This window comes from Gavialis gangeticus, unplaced genomic scaffold, assembly GCF_001723915.1.
Source record: "Gavialis gangeticus isolate Ggan-Ray unplaced genomic scaffold, GavGan_comp1, whole genome shotgun sequence".
Classification (NCBI taxonomy): Eukaryota; Metazoa; Chordata; order Crocodylia; family Gavialidae; genus Gavialis; species Gavialis gangeticus.
Genome location: NW_017728994.1, coordinates 67,922,612 through 67,934,810, shown reverse-complemented (window position 1 = coordinate 67,934,810; position 12,199 = coordinate 67,922,612). Strand labels below are relative to the sequence as shown.

The 12,199-nt window shown below is 46.1% G+C and overlaps 1 protein-coding gene across 1 annotated transcript in view; it reads left to right on the top strand.

The window, feature by feature from the left end:
* Positions 1 to 12,199, top strand: part of FAM53B (family with sequence similarity 53 member B) — a 175,132-nt gene that overhangs the window by 41,191 nt on the left and 121,742 nt on the right. The window contains exons 2-3 of the mRNA XM_019502965.1: positions 1,630 to 1,877; positions 10,287 to 10,338. Coding sequence (XP_019358510.1) covers positions 1,791 to 1,877; positions 10,287 to 10,338 — 139 coding nt within the window. The 5' untranslated portion in view covers positions 1,630 to 1,790. The remainder of the gene's footprint in view (positions 1 to 1,629; positions 1,878 to 10,286; positions 10,339 to 12,199) is intronic.

The window sequence follows — 12,199 nt, the reverse complement described above, 5'->3', positions numbered from 1 at the left end:
TAGGTTCCTGAAACTTCCCATAGTTGGCAGAACCCTGGGTGGCAAGACAAAAGACTTATGGGAAAATGGCAGATGGCGGGCTGATGTGTGGCCATGGAAAACTGTGGTTACTCATACTTTCATAGATGTAGGGTCGGAAGGGACCTGATTAGATCATCAAGTCCTACCCCCTGCCCTGGGCAGGAATGAATACTGGGCTCATATGACCCAAGCTAGGTAATTATCAAGCTTCCTCTTAAAGTCCCCCAAGGTAGGAGCCAGCACCACTTCTCTTGGAAGTTGGTACCACATCCTAGCCACCCTGACTGTGAAGTAGTGCCTTCTAATGTCCAGCCTGAACCTACTCTCAAACAATTTATGGCCGTTATTCCTTGTTACTCCAGGAGGTATTCAGGGGTACAGGGTCTCTTGTATTCCCTGCTGGTCCCCCCTAGTGAGTTTATAGACAGCCACCAGGTCCCTCCTCAGCCTTCTCTTGTGAAGGCTGAACAGGTTCAGTTCCCTTAGCCTCTCCTTGTAGGGTCTGCCCTGCTGTCCCCAGATCATGCAAGTGGCCCTCCTCTGGACCCTCTCAATGCTGTCCACATCCTTCCTAAAGTGCGGCACTTCATTTTTAGTGTTCTCCATTCTCAGTTTTTACCAATTTTTTTTCACTGATAAATTCCCTGATTTTTTAAAGTTTTTACTGATTTACATCCATTTTTCAGTTAAATTCCCTGTTAAGTGGCGCGAGTGGGGAATGACCCATTCCTCATTTGTGCTGGTTAACAGGGATTTGAACTGAAAAATGGGTGGTGCTGGTAAGCTAAAAATGCTGCTGTGCTAGTTACCTGAGGCACCGGTTTTCAGCTGGATGTGGAGGGGGGTGGTGGTGGCCGCGCAGGGGCTGGGGGAGGGTGGCTGGAGCCACTGCCTTTGGGTGCGGGGCACCCAGTTCTGATGCTGGGCAGGGTGGGAGGTGCCAGTGCTGGGGTCGGGTCCCCTCTCACTCCACATCCAGCTGCATGCCACTCCCCCTCCCCACAAATGCCAGGGCAGCCTGGCAGCAGGATGCTGCAGCAGTGGGGAAGGACACAAATGCGACCAGGGAAGAAAGGCAGGTGCGGCACCGTGTGCTTCCTGCTGCTGATCCAGGGGCACGCATACCCTGGGAAGAGCCTGGCACAGGCCCCGCAACCTGCAGCCTTCCTGGGGGGGCGCATAGCAGCAAGAGCTGCACCCTGAACCCACTGACAGCTCCCCCACTTTGCTCCCTGCTGCACCCCCGGGAGCAGCCAACGGGCTGTGCTGCGCACCTCCCCCCACCTTTTCCCAAGTCTCATCCTCACTCCCTCCCTCCCTCCCTCACCACCGATTCTTTTCCCCCAATTTAAACTGATTTTTTAAAAAAAATTCTTCCTTTTATCCTGATTTCATCCCAGTTTTTATGTTTCAAAGATAAACCCTGAAAAATTCCTGGATTTTTTTTTTTTTAAATAAAAACTGAGAATGTGGACCACTATTCATTTCTCATGGCTACTTCCATGAAAATTTGTCTCATACCTTTTCCCTACTTCTCTTGTAGGCTTGCTTTAAAGCTTTCTGGTTTGTGAACTGCTTTAAAACTTTGTTCCTTGATTTTGTGTGCAGGAACTCACCAGCATTTGGAAGCTATTCTTGTCAAATCATCCTGTGAGTGGGCAGTCGGGAGTTGGTGCCACTGAACTTTTCACTTGGGAAAATGCATCGAAACAGCGGCTTTGCCAGAACATGGCTGAGAGTGACCTTTGCCTGTACTCTAATGGGCTCCAATGCATGACTTCATTACCATGGTGATGATCTTAACCAAAACTCTGGAAAACAAAGGTGCTGAATCTGTAACATGCAGGACTGAGCTGGTAAGATTCAAAACATCTTAATTCAAAATGCTTTGCTTGGTTTAGTTGCGTAGAAGCTACATAATATTTTTGTAGTTCATATTTAGGATTGGATCCTCAGTTGGAAAAAAAAAAGCATTGATACAGTGATTTCAAATGAGCCATGTTCATTTGCAACAGCTGGGGACATGATCTTTAGTAAACAAGAATACGGGGTGTTTGTTGCATGTGAATCTCAGTAAAGCATTCAGTGTCATGTCATATAATAATGTATTACAGAACTGGATAAATACCAGCTGGATGAATAGCATGGGTTAGTAGTTGTTTGACTAACAGCAAACAGATTGTCATCATTAGTAGTCCAATGAGCAAGTGGGGAGCAGTGTTAAGTGGGGCAGTTTCATTAACAATCAAGAAAAAGATGCAAATCCAATTTAGAATGACCTGACAACACAGAAAAATCAGAGGGGCAGCAAGAGCAAAAGAGAAAGAAAGAGCAAATGTATTGGCGCAGCACAACTGCAAGCTGAGCGTACCTAAAGAGGAGAAATAAATAGCACAAGTGCAAATTAGGAACTAATACCTGGAAAGCACCAAGTACAAAAGTGGCCTGGGGTGACAATATTAGAGCTCAATCTGAGTAAGCTCAGTCAGTGCTAGTCTCAGACATGTGTGGATATCTCATAGCAGTCAAGGAGCACAAAACTAATGAGAACAAGGTGTTGTTGCTGGGAAATGCTTCTAGAGCAAAGGGAAGATGTTGAGTACCAGTGGGGGATGAGTCTGCTCAGTGCCTGGCAGGGAATGCCTCGCAGATGTATGCCGTAAGTGAGCATTTGAGGGTGCATGACATGTAAACTCAGGACCCATGAAACTGACAGTGGAATATGTTGCGTTAGTGTTACCTAATAGCTAATAGCATGCGGTAGGGTGGAATGGTTGGATTACATGAGTCTTCAGAGGGAAATCAGCAGACTAACCAGATAGGATGGAGTGGAGGAGAAGACAAGAAAGTCAGAGAGAGTTTTCAAATACCAGCAGATGAATTTAACAAGAGCTTACATTTTGGAAAAGAATACTTAAAAATAACGGAAGATTCAGTGTTCTTGGTAACATTACTGGATGCATTAGTGGTCAAATACTGTCTTACTCCATGGATGAGGAGAGGCATCTCCACTAGCTGGAACACAGCCCTAGGACACAGGAGGTCAAGGCTGTATGCCTAGTTGTGCCATTGGCACATTGGAAGACCTGGGATGAGTCTGTACCATGCTGCACCTCAGTTTCCCCATATCTGGGGTAGCGTAAGCCCACTTCTTCAGACTCCGAGGGCATATACCATTAGAGTTTGTATAGGAATTTGCCCTCTTTGAATGGAATATGTGAAGGATGTGCAGAGCAGTATTAAATTTTTTTTTCCTTTCAATTGTATTAGTCTGCCGGACATCTGAGTATCTCAGAGTGCTTGATCATTATCCCCAGAGTGGAGAAACTGAAGTAGAGGGGTGCAGTGACTCCAAGGTCATACAGTGAGTTAGTATTGTAGCTACAAACAATCTGGGATGAAATCTTAGCCCCAGTGAAAATTATAGTTTCATAGTTTCATAGTTGATAGGGTCGGAAGGGACCTGAGCAGATCATCAAGTCTGACCCCCTGCCACAGGCAGGAAAGAGTATTGGGGTCAAACGACCCTGGCTATGTGAATATCTAGCCTCCTTTTGAAGACCTCCAGGGTAGGAGCCAGCACGACTTCCCTTGGAAGTTGGTTCCAGATCCTAGCCGCCCTGACTGTGAAGTAGTGCCTCCTGATATCTAGCCTGAACCTACTCTCAGTCAACTTATGGCCATTATTCCTAGTTACTCCTGGTAGTGCTTGGGGGAACAGGGACTCTCCTGTTCCCTGCCGGTCCCCCTTAGTAAGTTTATAGAGGGCTACCACATCCCCTCTCAGCCTTCTCTTGTGGGGGCTGAACAGGTTCAGGTCCCATTGCCTCCGCTCGTAGGGTCTGTCCTGCTGCCCCCAATCATGCAAGTGGCCTGCCTTTGGACCCTCTCTGTTGTCCACATCCATCTTGAAGTGTGGCACCCAGAACTGGACACAGTACTCCAACTGTGGCCTGACCAATGTCACATAGAGGGGGAGGATCACCTCTTTGGACCTACTCGTGATGCATCTGTGGATGCATGACAAGGTGCGGTTAGCCTTCCTGACTGCATCCCCATATTGACGGCCCATGGTCGTCTTGGAATCAATAATGACTCCAAGATCCTTTTCTGCCTCTGTACTGACGAGAAGGAAGTTCCCCAGCCTGTAGGTATGCTGCTGGTTCTTCCTCCCTAGGTGCATCACCTTGCACTTGTCAGTGTTGACACCCATCCTATTCTCACCCGCCCACCCTTGTAACCTGTCCAGATCTAGTTGTAGCCTGTCCCTCCCTTCTAGCGTGCCTACTTCTCCCAACATCTTAGCGTCATCTGTGAATTTGAACAAGGTGCTTTTCACCCCCTCGTCCAAGTCACTGATGAAGATGTTGAACAGTGCGGGCCTGAGGAACGAGCCCTGGGGGACCGCACTGCCCACATCCCTCCAGCTCGAAAATGACCCATCCACCACCACTCTCTTGGGTGTGGCCCTCTAGCCAATTTGTGACCCATCTGACTGTGTAAGCATTGACGCCACAGTTGCCTAATTTTTTAATGAGAATGGGGTGAGAGATAGTGTTGAAGGCCTTCCTAAAGTCCAGAAAGACTACATCCACCACAACACCTGCATCCAAGGATTTCGTGACCTGGTCATAGAAGGCAACCAGGCTGGTCTGACATGACCTGGCTTAATGAACCCATGTTAGTTTCCCCTAAACATAATCTCCCCTGCTGGTCCCTCACAGACGTGCTCCTGCATAATTTTCTCAAAGAGCTTCCCCAGGACCAAGGTAAGACTAATGAGCCTATAGTTTTCTGGGTCCTCCTTCCTCCCTTTTTTGAAAATGGGGACCACATTGGCCCTTTTCCACTCCTCTGGCACCTCACTAGAGCACCACGAGTGCTTGTAAAGCTGTGCCAGGGGTCCCACAGTGACCTCTGCCAATTCCCTCAGCACCCTGGGGTGGAGATCATCTGGACCTGCTGATTTGAGTACATCCAGTCCCACCAGAAGTTCCCTGACTAGGTCCTCTCTGACCCTAGGCCTGGTGGTGCATCTCCTGAGTCTGTCCAGAATCCCAGTGGGGGTGATGTCCCGGTCCTTGCTCAGAAAAATGGAGGCAAAGAATTTGTTAAAGAGGTCAGCTTTACTGTCTGGTGCAACCACCAGATAGCCAAGCGTGTCCCGCAGGGGCCCCATGTTACGCAGTGCCATCTTTTTACTCCCTATGTATTTAAAAAAGGACTTCTTGTTATCTTTGATCCTGGTTGATAGTCCAAGTTCTGTCTCCACCTTATCCTTCCTAACAGCCCCCCTACAGTCTTGAACAATGGAAGTATAATCTTCCTTGGTGATGGCCCCTCCCTTCCATTGGGTGTATGCCTCCTTTTTAACTTTCAGATGTTCCTGAATGCCTTTGGTGAGCCATGGGGGCTTTTGAGCACTCTTGCCCCCTTTGATTTGCTTTGGGACTGTCATCCTTTGGGCTCGGAGGATTGTCTCCTTAAGGAATGACCACTCATCTTGAACTCCCAACTCCCCTCCCCTCCAGGACCTCAGTGCCTCCCCGACTAATCTCCTTAACTCATTGAAATTGGCCCTCCTCAAGTCAAGGGGTGCTGCTTTGGTGCAGGTCTTTGTCGACCTTGCGCTGGATGGTCAATTCCAGTAGGCGATAATTGCTATCGCCCAGGTGGTTGAGAACCCGCAGTTCCCTTACCAGGTCATCGCCTGTGGCCTGAGGTCCAGGTCCAGGTCCAGCAAGGCATTTCCCCTGGTGGGACCGTGCACCTCCTGGGTTAGGTGGAGGTCCTATATCTTAGCTAGGAACCTACGTGAGCAGTCAGACCTGGCTGACTGCTCCTCCCAGCAGATGTCTGGGTAGTTTAGGTCACCCATGATGACTGCGTCCCTTGACTTAACTGCCTCTGTGAGCTGACCTGAGAATTCCCAGTCCAGCTCTTCCCCTAGTTGGGTGGCCTGTAGTAGACACCCACCATTAAGTCCCTTTCCCCCCGACCCCCCTTGTATTCTAACCCAGAGCACTTCAGTCTGCCCCTGCTCTGACCCAGTGCTATTTGTTGAGGATGCGTATTGCTCTTTGACGTAGAGCGCCACACCTCCACCTTTCCTCCCCGTTCTATCCTGCCTGTACAGTCTGTAACCCTTGATGTTTACTGCCCAGTCATGGTTTGAATCCCACCATGTTTCAGTGAGCCCCACTATGTCCGAGTTTGGTTTCCTAGCAGGAGGGCAAGTTCCTCCTGCTTGTTTCCCATACTACGAGCATTAAGGCCTCCTGTGGGTGTATGTACCACCACCCTGATCCCAGGACTATCCAGACCCCTGTTATTTACCTGGGTACTTGTTGTGCTCATTGCCTGTCTTGGCTGGGAAGTGTTGTCGTGTCCCCCTGTGGCCCCATCCCCTGGCGAAACTAGTTTAAAGCACGCCGTACGAGATCAGCCAACCTTGCTGGGGTTGTTTGCTGGGGTCGTTTGACCCCAGTACTCTTTCCTGCCATGGCAGGGGGGTTGGACTTGATGATCTGCTCAGGTCCCTTCCGAGCCTACCAACTATGAAACTATGAAACCTGGAAGAACTGACACACTTGCCTTTAGGAGTTCTGCCATTTATTTAATTGGGGTCAGTATTACATGACATGTCTCTGATTCCCAGTACCACGTCCCTATGCCTCTACCCATTAGGTGTGTTGACAACAGAGTGGCTGACACTGTGTATTTCTGTAGTCACAGGGCCCCATTCACTCATAGAATCATAGAAAATAAGGATTGGAAGACATCTCAGGATGTCATCTAATCCAACACTCTTATCAAAGTAGGACCAACTCCAGCAGACCTAGCCCAGCCTGGGCTTTGTCTAGCTGGGTCTTAAAAACCTCCAAGGATGGAGATACCACAACCTCTCTGGGTAACCTGTTCCAGTGTTTTACTACCCTCCTAGTGAGAGTTTTTCCTAATATCTAACCTAAACATCCTTTGTTCAACTTGAGACCATTGCTCCTTGTTCTGTCATCTGCCACCACTGAGAACATTCTAGCTCCATCTTCTTTCAAACCCCTCTTCAGGTAGTTAAGGCTGCTACTAAATTCCCTCTGTCTTCTTTTCTCTAGACTAAATAAGCCCAGTTCCCTCAGCCTCTCCTTCTAAGTCATGTCCCCCAGCCCCCTAACCAATTTTGTTGCCCTCCACTGGACTCCCTCCAGTTTGTCCACATCCTTTCTGTAGTGGGGGGGCCCAAAACTGAACACAGTACTCCAGATGTGGCCTCACCAGTTCTGAGTAGAAGGGAATAATCACTTCCCTTGACCTGCTGGCAACACAGCTACCAATGCAGCCTAATATGCCATTAGCTTTCTTGGCAACAAGGGCACACTGTTGGCTCATATTCAGCTTATTGTCCACTGTAACCCCCAGGTCCTTTTCTGCAGAGCTGCTGCCCAGCCAGTCAGCCCCCAGCCTGTACCAGTGCATGGGATTGTTCTGTCCTAAGTGCAGGACTTTGCACTTGTCCTCGTTGAACCTCATGAGATTTCTTTTGGCCTTCAATCCTTCAATTTGTCTAGGTCACTCCAAATCCCAGCCCTACCCTCCAGCATATCTACTACCCCCCACAGCTGAAGGTGCACTGTTACCTTCCAGGTCGTTGATGAAGATATTGAACAAAACCGGCCCCAGGACCGACCCCTGGGGCACTCCACTTGATACTGGTTGCCAACTAGACATGGAGCCATTGCTTCCTATAAGCTCCACTCATGTAAGAATAACCTGGATTTGATAGAGAAAACTCTGGGTTTTCCTTTGAATTTTATTTTTGAACATTGTAGAATATGACCCTCCCACTGAGAAACAGCGGAGAGTTTCTCTCGTTACCTGTCAGAACCACCCTCCAACGCAGATGAAGAGCTTGGGGCAGGAAGTAGGTGGCATCCATGCAGCTGCTAGTTGTATAGCTGGTGTTGGACAAAGCATGTTGTAGGAGCCGAGCTCCACATTCAGTGATCACAGGGCCCTGTTTACATGGGGCAGGTGACAGCAGTTCAGAGGTTTCAGATTCAGCATTCTAACTTGCAGCCCAAAGAAGAGACAAAAACAGGCTGTGAGGGAGCAGGTTCCTCATTTGAGCATCAATTACTTTAGCAACAAACCAATATAGAAAATATATGAAAAAAATAGTTGGGATAAAAATGATGAAACTTAAGCAGTCTGAAAGATTCTCCCAGGATGTCAGGCCTTCCTCAGATTGTGGGCTGAAGCCCACTTAAAAATTGTGGGGCTGTGTGGCAGGGGCAAAAGCAACTGCCAAAGTGCTAAGCAAGGCTAGTAATGAGATCAAGTGCTTTGATTCACTGGTTTGGAGTGAATATAACATGGTCTATCTACTATCAAGGCACCTGCAGCTGCCAACAGTAAAATAAGACAAGCAGCCCACCCAATCCCTCTGCTGAGGGCAAAGTTAGTTCTTGAGACTGTGTGGAGCCCAGTTCAAATACAGTTGCATCAGTGCACGGCTCTTGTCTCTTCTCTGTTTGTTAAATGTCTATCACACTCTTGGTAGCACGGCAGTACTGTAATCATGGTTTGGTTATACATTTCTTGTTTCCCTGTTTGCCTGCAATGTTAAATTGGTATAGATGTTTGTTTATAAAGAGTCTGAACAAAAACCATATCAACAAAAACCAAATAAAAAAACCCCAATGGACCACTTCATTGTTTTACTTCCCAGTTTTGGGGCAAAACCTGTCTTTTGAAATGATAATTATACTTAATATAGGAACGTATGTCATGTCAAACTGTTTCTCTCTTCCTCATTTCTAGGTGTTAACTTCTTGTCTCAAGCCAATGCCTGCTATTCTTTGATACTTGCTGCATGGGCATATAGGCTCAAAAATATTGTTTTTTGTAGTGTACATTCAGGTGTCATGTTAACTTTAATTTGGCCTTTCTTTTGCATCCTGGGTTTTTGGCTCATTTAAACTTCCCTGTAAAACAAATTCAGTCCTGATAGAGCAACATTTTACTTTATCTGAAGAGTGACAGTATGCTTTGAAAAGGGGGCCAAACTTGGCTTACAATTCAAATATTTTCTGCCAATCTGCAAAATTGGCACTTTCTACCTCCGTATCACTCTAAAGTAGACTACAACATTTATGGCATTATGCATAGTGATTAGCATCCTTCCATTGGATTGCTTTTCATAGGGGTTGTCAGGAGCAAGCACGTTATTACATACATAGGCAACATATGAAATAGTAATTAGGAGAGAAGTTGATGCCAGCACAGTTACCTAAACCCAGATAAAATGCACCTCTGGCAAAAAGAATTACCTTGGAGTTTATGCTGTTGCTTTACTTAACTAAAGTAATGACCATTGTATTTAAGTGGCCTTGAGTTGCAGGGAGGAAACTTCAGGAGTTAAATACAGACATTTCCCACAACCAAAGAACAATTACTGTGAAAGTTTGGTTTTATAAGCAATGCTAACATATCTTGCAGTTTTAAAGTCATCCTGATTGATTGTACATAAAGCTGAAATGGGGGTTTTAGAAGTCATGAGTATGCTGTCGGGAGAAGAATTCTTGGAAAGGGAATTAAAATGAAAAACATGAAAACATTGCTGGAATTATGTTGTCAATAAGTAGTATTTGCCCTTCTGTCTTATTAATAAGAGAAGAACAATCCAAATTTTGTGAGAATCCCTTGAAAAATCTCTGAAATAGAAGCTGTCCATTACAAGTGCACTACATATTTATATAGAAAACATTTGTCTTTTGGTATCTCGATGGGGAACTTTAATGAGCCTTTCAGGGATTCAAATCCCAGTAAATCTCCTGGTTTCTTGTTGCCCCAACACAAAATTATTGCTGAAGTCCAGCACTTTGTTTAGCTCCTCCAGCATTTAGGGTTGTGGGCCATGTGATAAGGAGTGCCTGACTTCAGCAGAACTGCGCAGATGGGGAAGGGTTTCGTGCATGAGTACAGGTTTGCATGATTGGGCCCGGATGCTGCTATTTGGTAGTTTTACAAAAATGTGGTGAACTGGAGAAAGATGAAGGAAGCGTAGTGCTTTGGTTGAGGCCCGAGACTGTCCTGCCATCAGCCAGGCCACATACTTCTTTGGGTGAGTCAGTGAGGGCTTGATTTTACTCCTTTTTCTCGCACTACTAGTGTTAGTTAAGATGGCAGATAGGGCCTACAGTTTGGAATGACTTCTAACGAACCGGTCAAGTCTGTGAAAAATGAATAGCTTTTCTGGTTGTTTTCAGCACACCCCAAAGATGAGTCAAGGACCTACTCTCTTCTCTTGTGGAATTATGGGTAAGTAACAGAAATTTCAATATCAACTTTTACCTTATCTCTGCCCCAGTCATTTAATCTGTGAATAAGTGGAAAGCATTTGGGGTGGGGATCATATATCCTTGCAGTGTTGCCCATGAATCCCAAGAGCTTGTGCTTTTTCTCTAAACACGGTATTTGAAAAGCTCCAGTGCTGGAGCCCTTATGCTGGAAGTGACACAGCTATTTATTCATCTACTGTTTCTCCACCTCATGGCACTTGGGTGGAGAGCTCTGTATTTATTTCCAACTGCATGGCTGCCTATACACATTTGGGAGTAGGGTGGGTACGTTTTAATTTGAGCAGTTTCTGGAGAGCTGCTCTAATTAAAATGTCTCACCTTCATGTGTATTAAGCCCCTGCAGGTTTAAAACGGCTGCGGGATGCTTTATTTAAACGTCATTAGAGGAGGTTTAGACAAAGTGCCACAGTGGCCATTTTTAAACATGCAGGGGCTTATACACATGACAGTGATGCCACGCTGAAGCTTTATAATTACAATGTATAGGCATATGTATAGGCACTAGGATCTATTTAATAGCCCCTCCTTTTTGATACGTGCCACATGGATTTACTGGGACAGTTGTTAAGACCTCAGTGAAAAAGCTTTTCAGTGACTCTAAATACTGTCTCAGTGACACCTTCAGTTATTCAATGGCACATCCAGCGGTGTCTGAGAACCTTCTCATTGGACTTCACCAGTTGGAAATAAGAAGGACTTTGCTTCCAGGCATCTCCTATCACTCATTCCAGATGGGACTTTCATGGACCCCGGTGGCTGCTACTTAAATTGCTTCCTTGCCTTTTCTGAATATGCTGAAGCTTTGACTCATTTTTAGAGTACAGTGTACTTTGTATAAATGTGTAGCCTCGGGACTGAAAAAAGCCTAAGCCCTTACTGGGAATATCAGAACTTAATGTAAACTGTGCTGGTAAGTACATAGCGCTCTCAGTACTGTGAAATTAGCAACCCTGATACTGGCTGGCTCTCATCATGTTCAAGGTTTCTAAGATTTTCAAGGTTGCTATTAGAGGCCTTGAAAGCAACAGGAAGTAGCTTCGGGAAGCTAAAAGCTGCACAGCTTAGAAGCCTGTAAAATAAGGGGAGATAGCAACCCTTAAATTGATTAGTTCCCATCATTTTAAAGACTTCTAAGAACAGCCCTTTGATCACTGCTTCTTCTCACCATTTCTGTACAGTTAACTGGAGTATAAGTATGTCACAAAGTAGATAGTAGAACTGAAAGATGCTATGTATTTAAGTTGTTTTTGCACATAGCTAATATGAATCATAAAATCATAGAAAATTAGGGTTGGAAGGGACCTCAGGAGGTCTAGTCCAACCCTCTGCTCAAAACAGGACCATCCCCAACTAGATTAACCTGGTCAAGTATTTGTCTAGCTGGGTCTTAAAAACCCCCAAGGATGGAAACTCCACAACCTCTATGGCAGGGGCAGGCAATTATTTTGGGCAGAGGGCTGCTTACCGAGTTTTGGCAAGCTGTTGAGGGCTGTATGGGTAGCCCCACCCCTTGACAGGTGCACTGCCCCTTTGTTGCCATCTTGTGACTGGAAGTCCCGCCCTCTAACCCCCAACATTTGCCACCAGAAGTCCCTCCCCTTGCCCCTGGAAATATTTCTTTTAGCAAGGGGTTTTGCCATATCAGAACCAGAAAATTACCAAATTATATTCTAAAAATCAAACAACTTCAACATTCATTCGATTCCAAAAAATATTTTGTCCTGATTTATATGCGTTTGTGTAATCACATAGAGGTGATTGCACTATAGCTTAAAATGAGTTCTTGCTCTTATATATTATGGTAGAGTGGGAGGCATAGG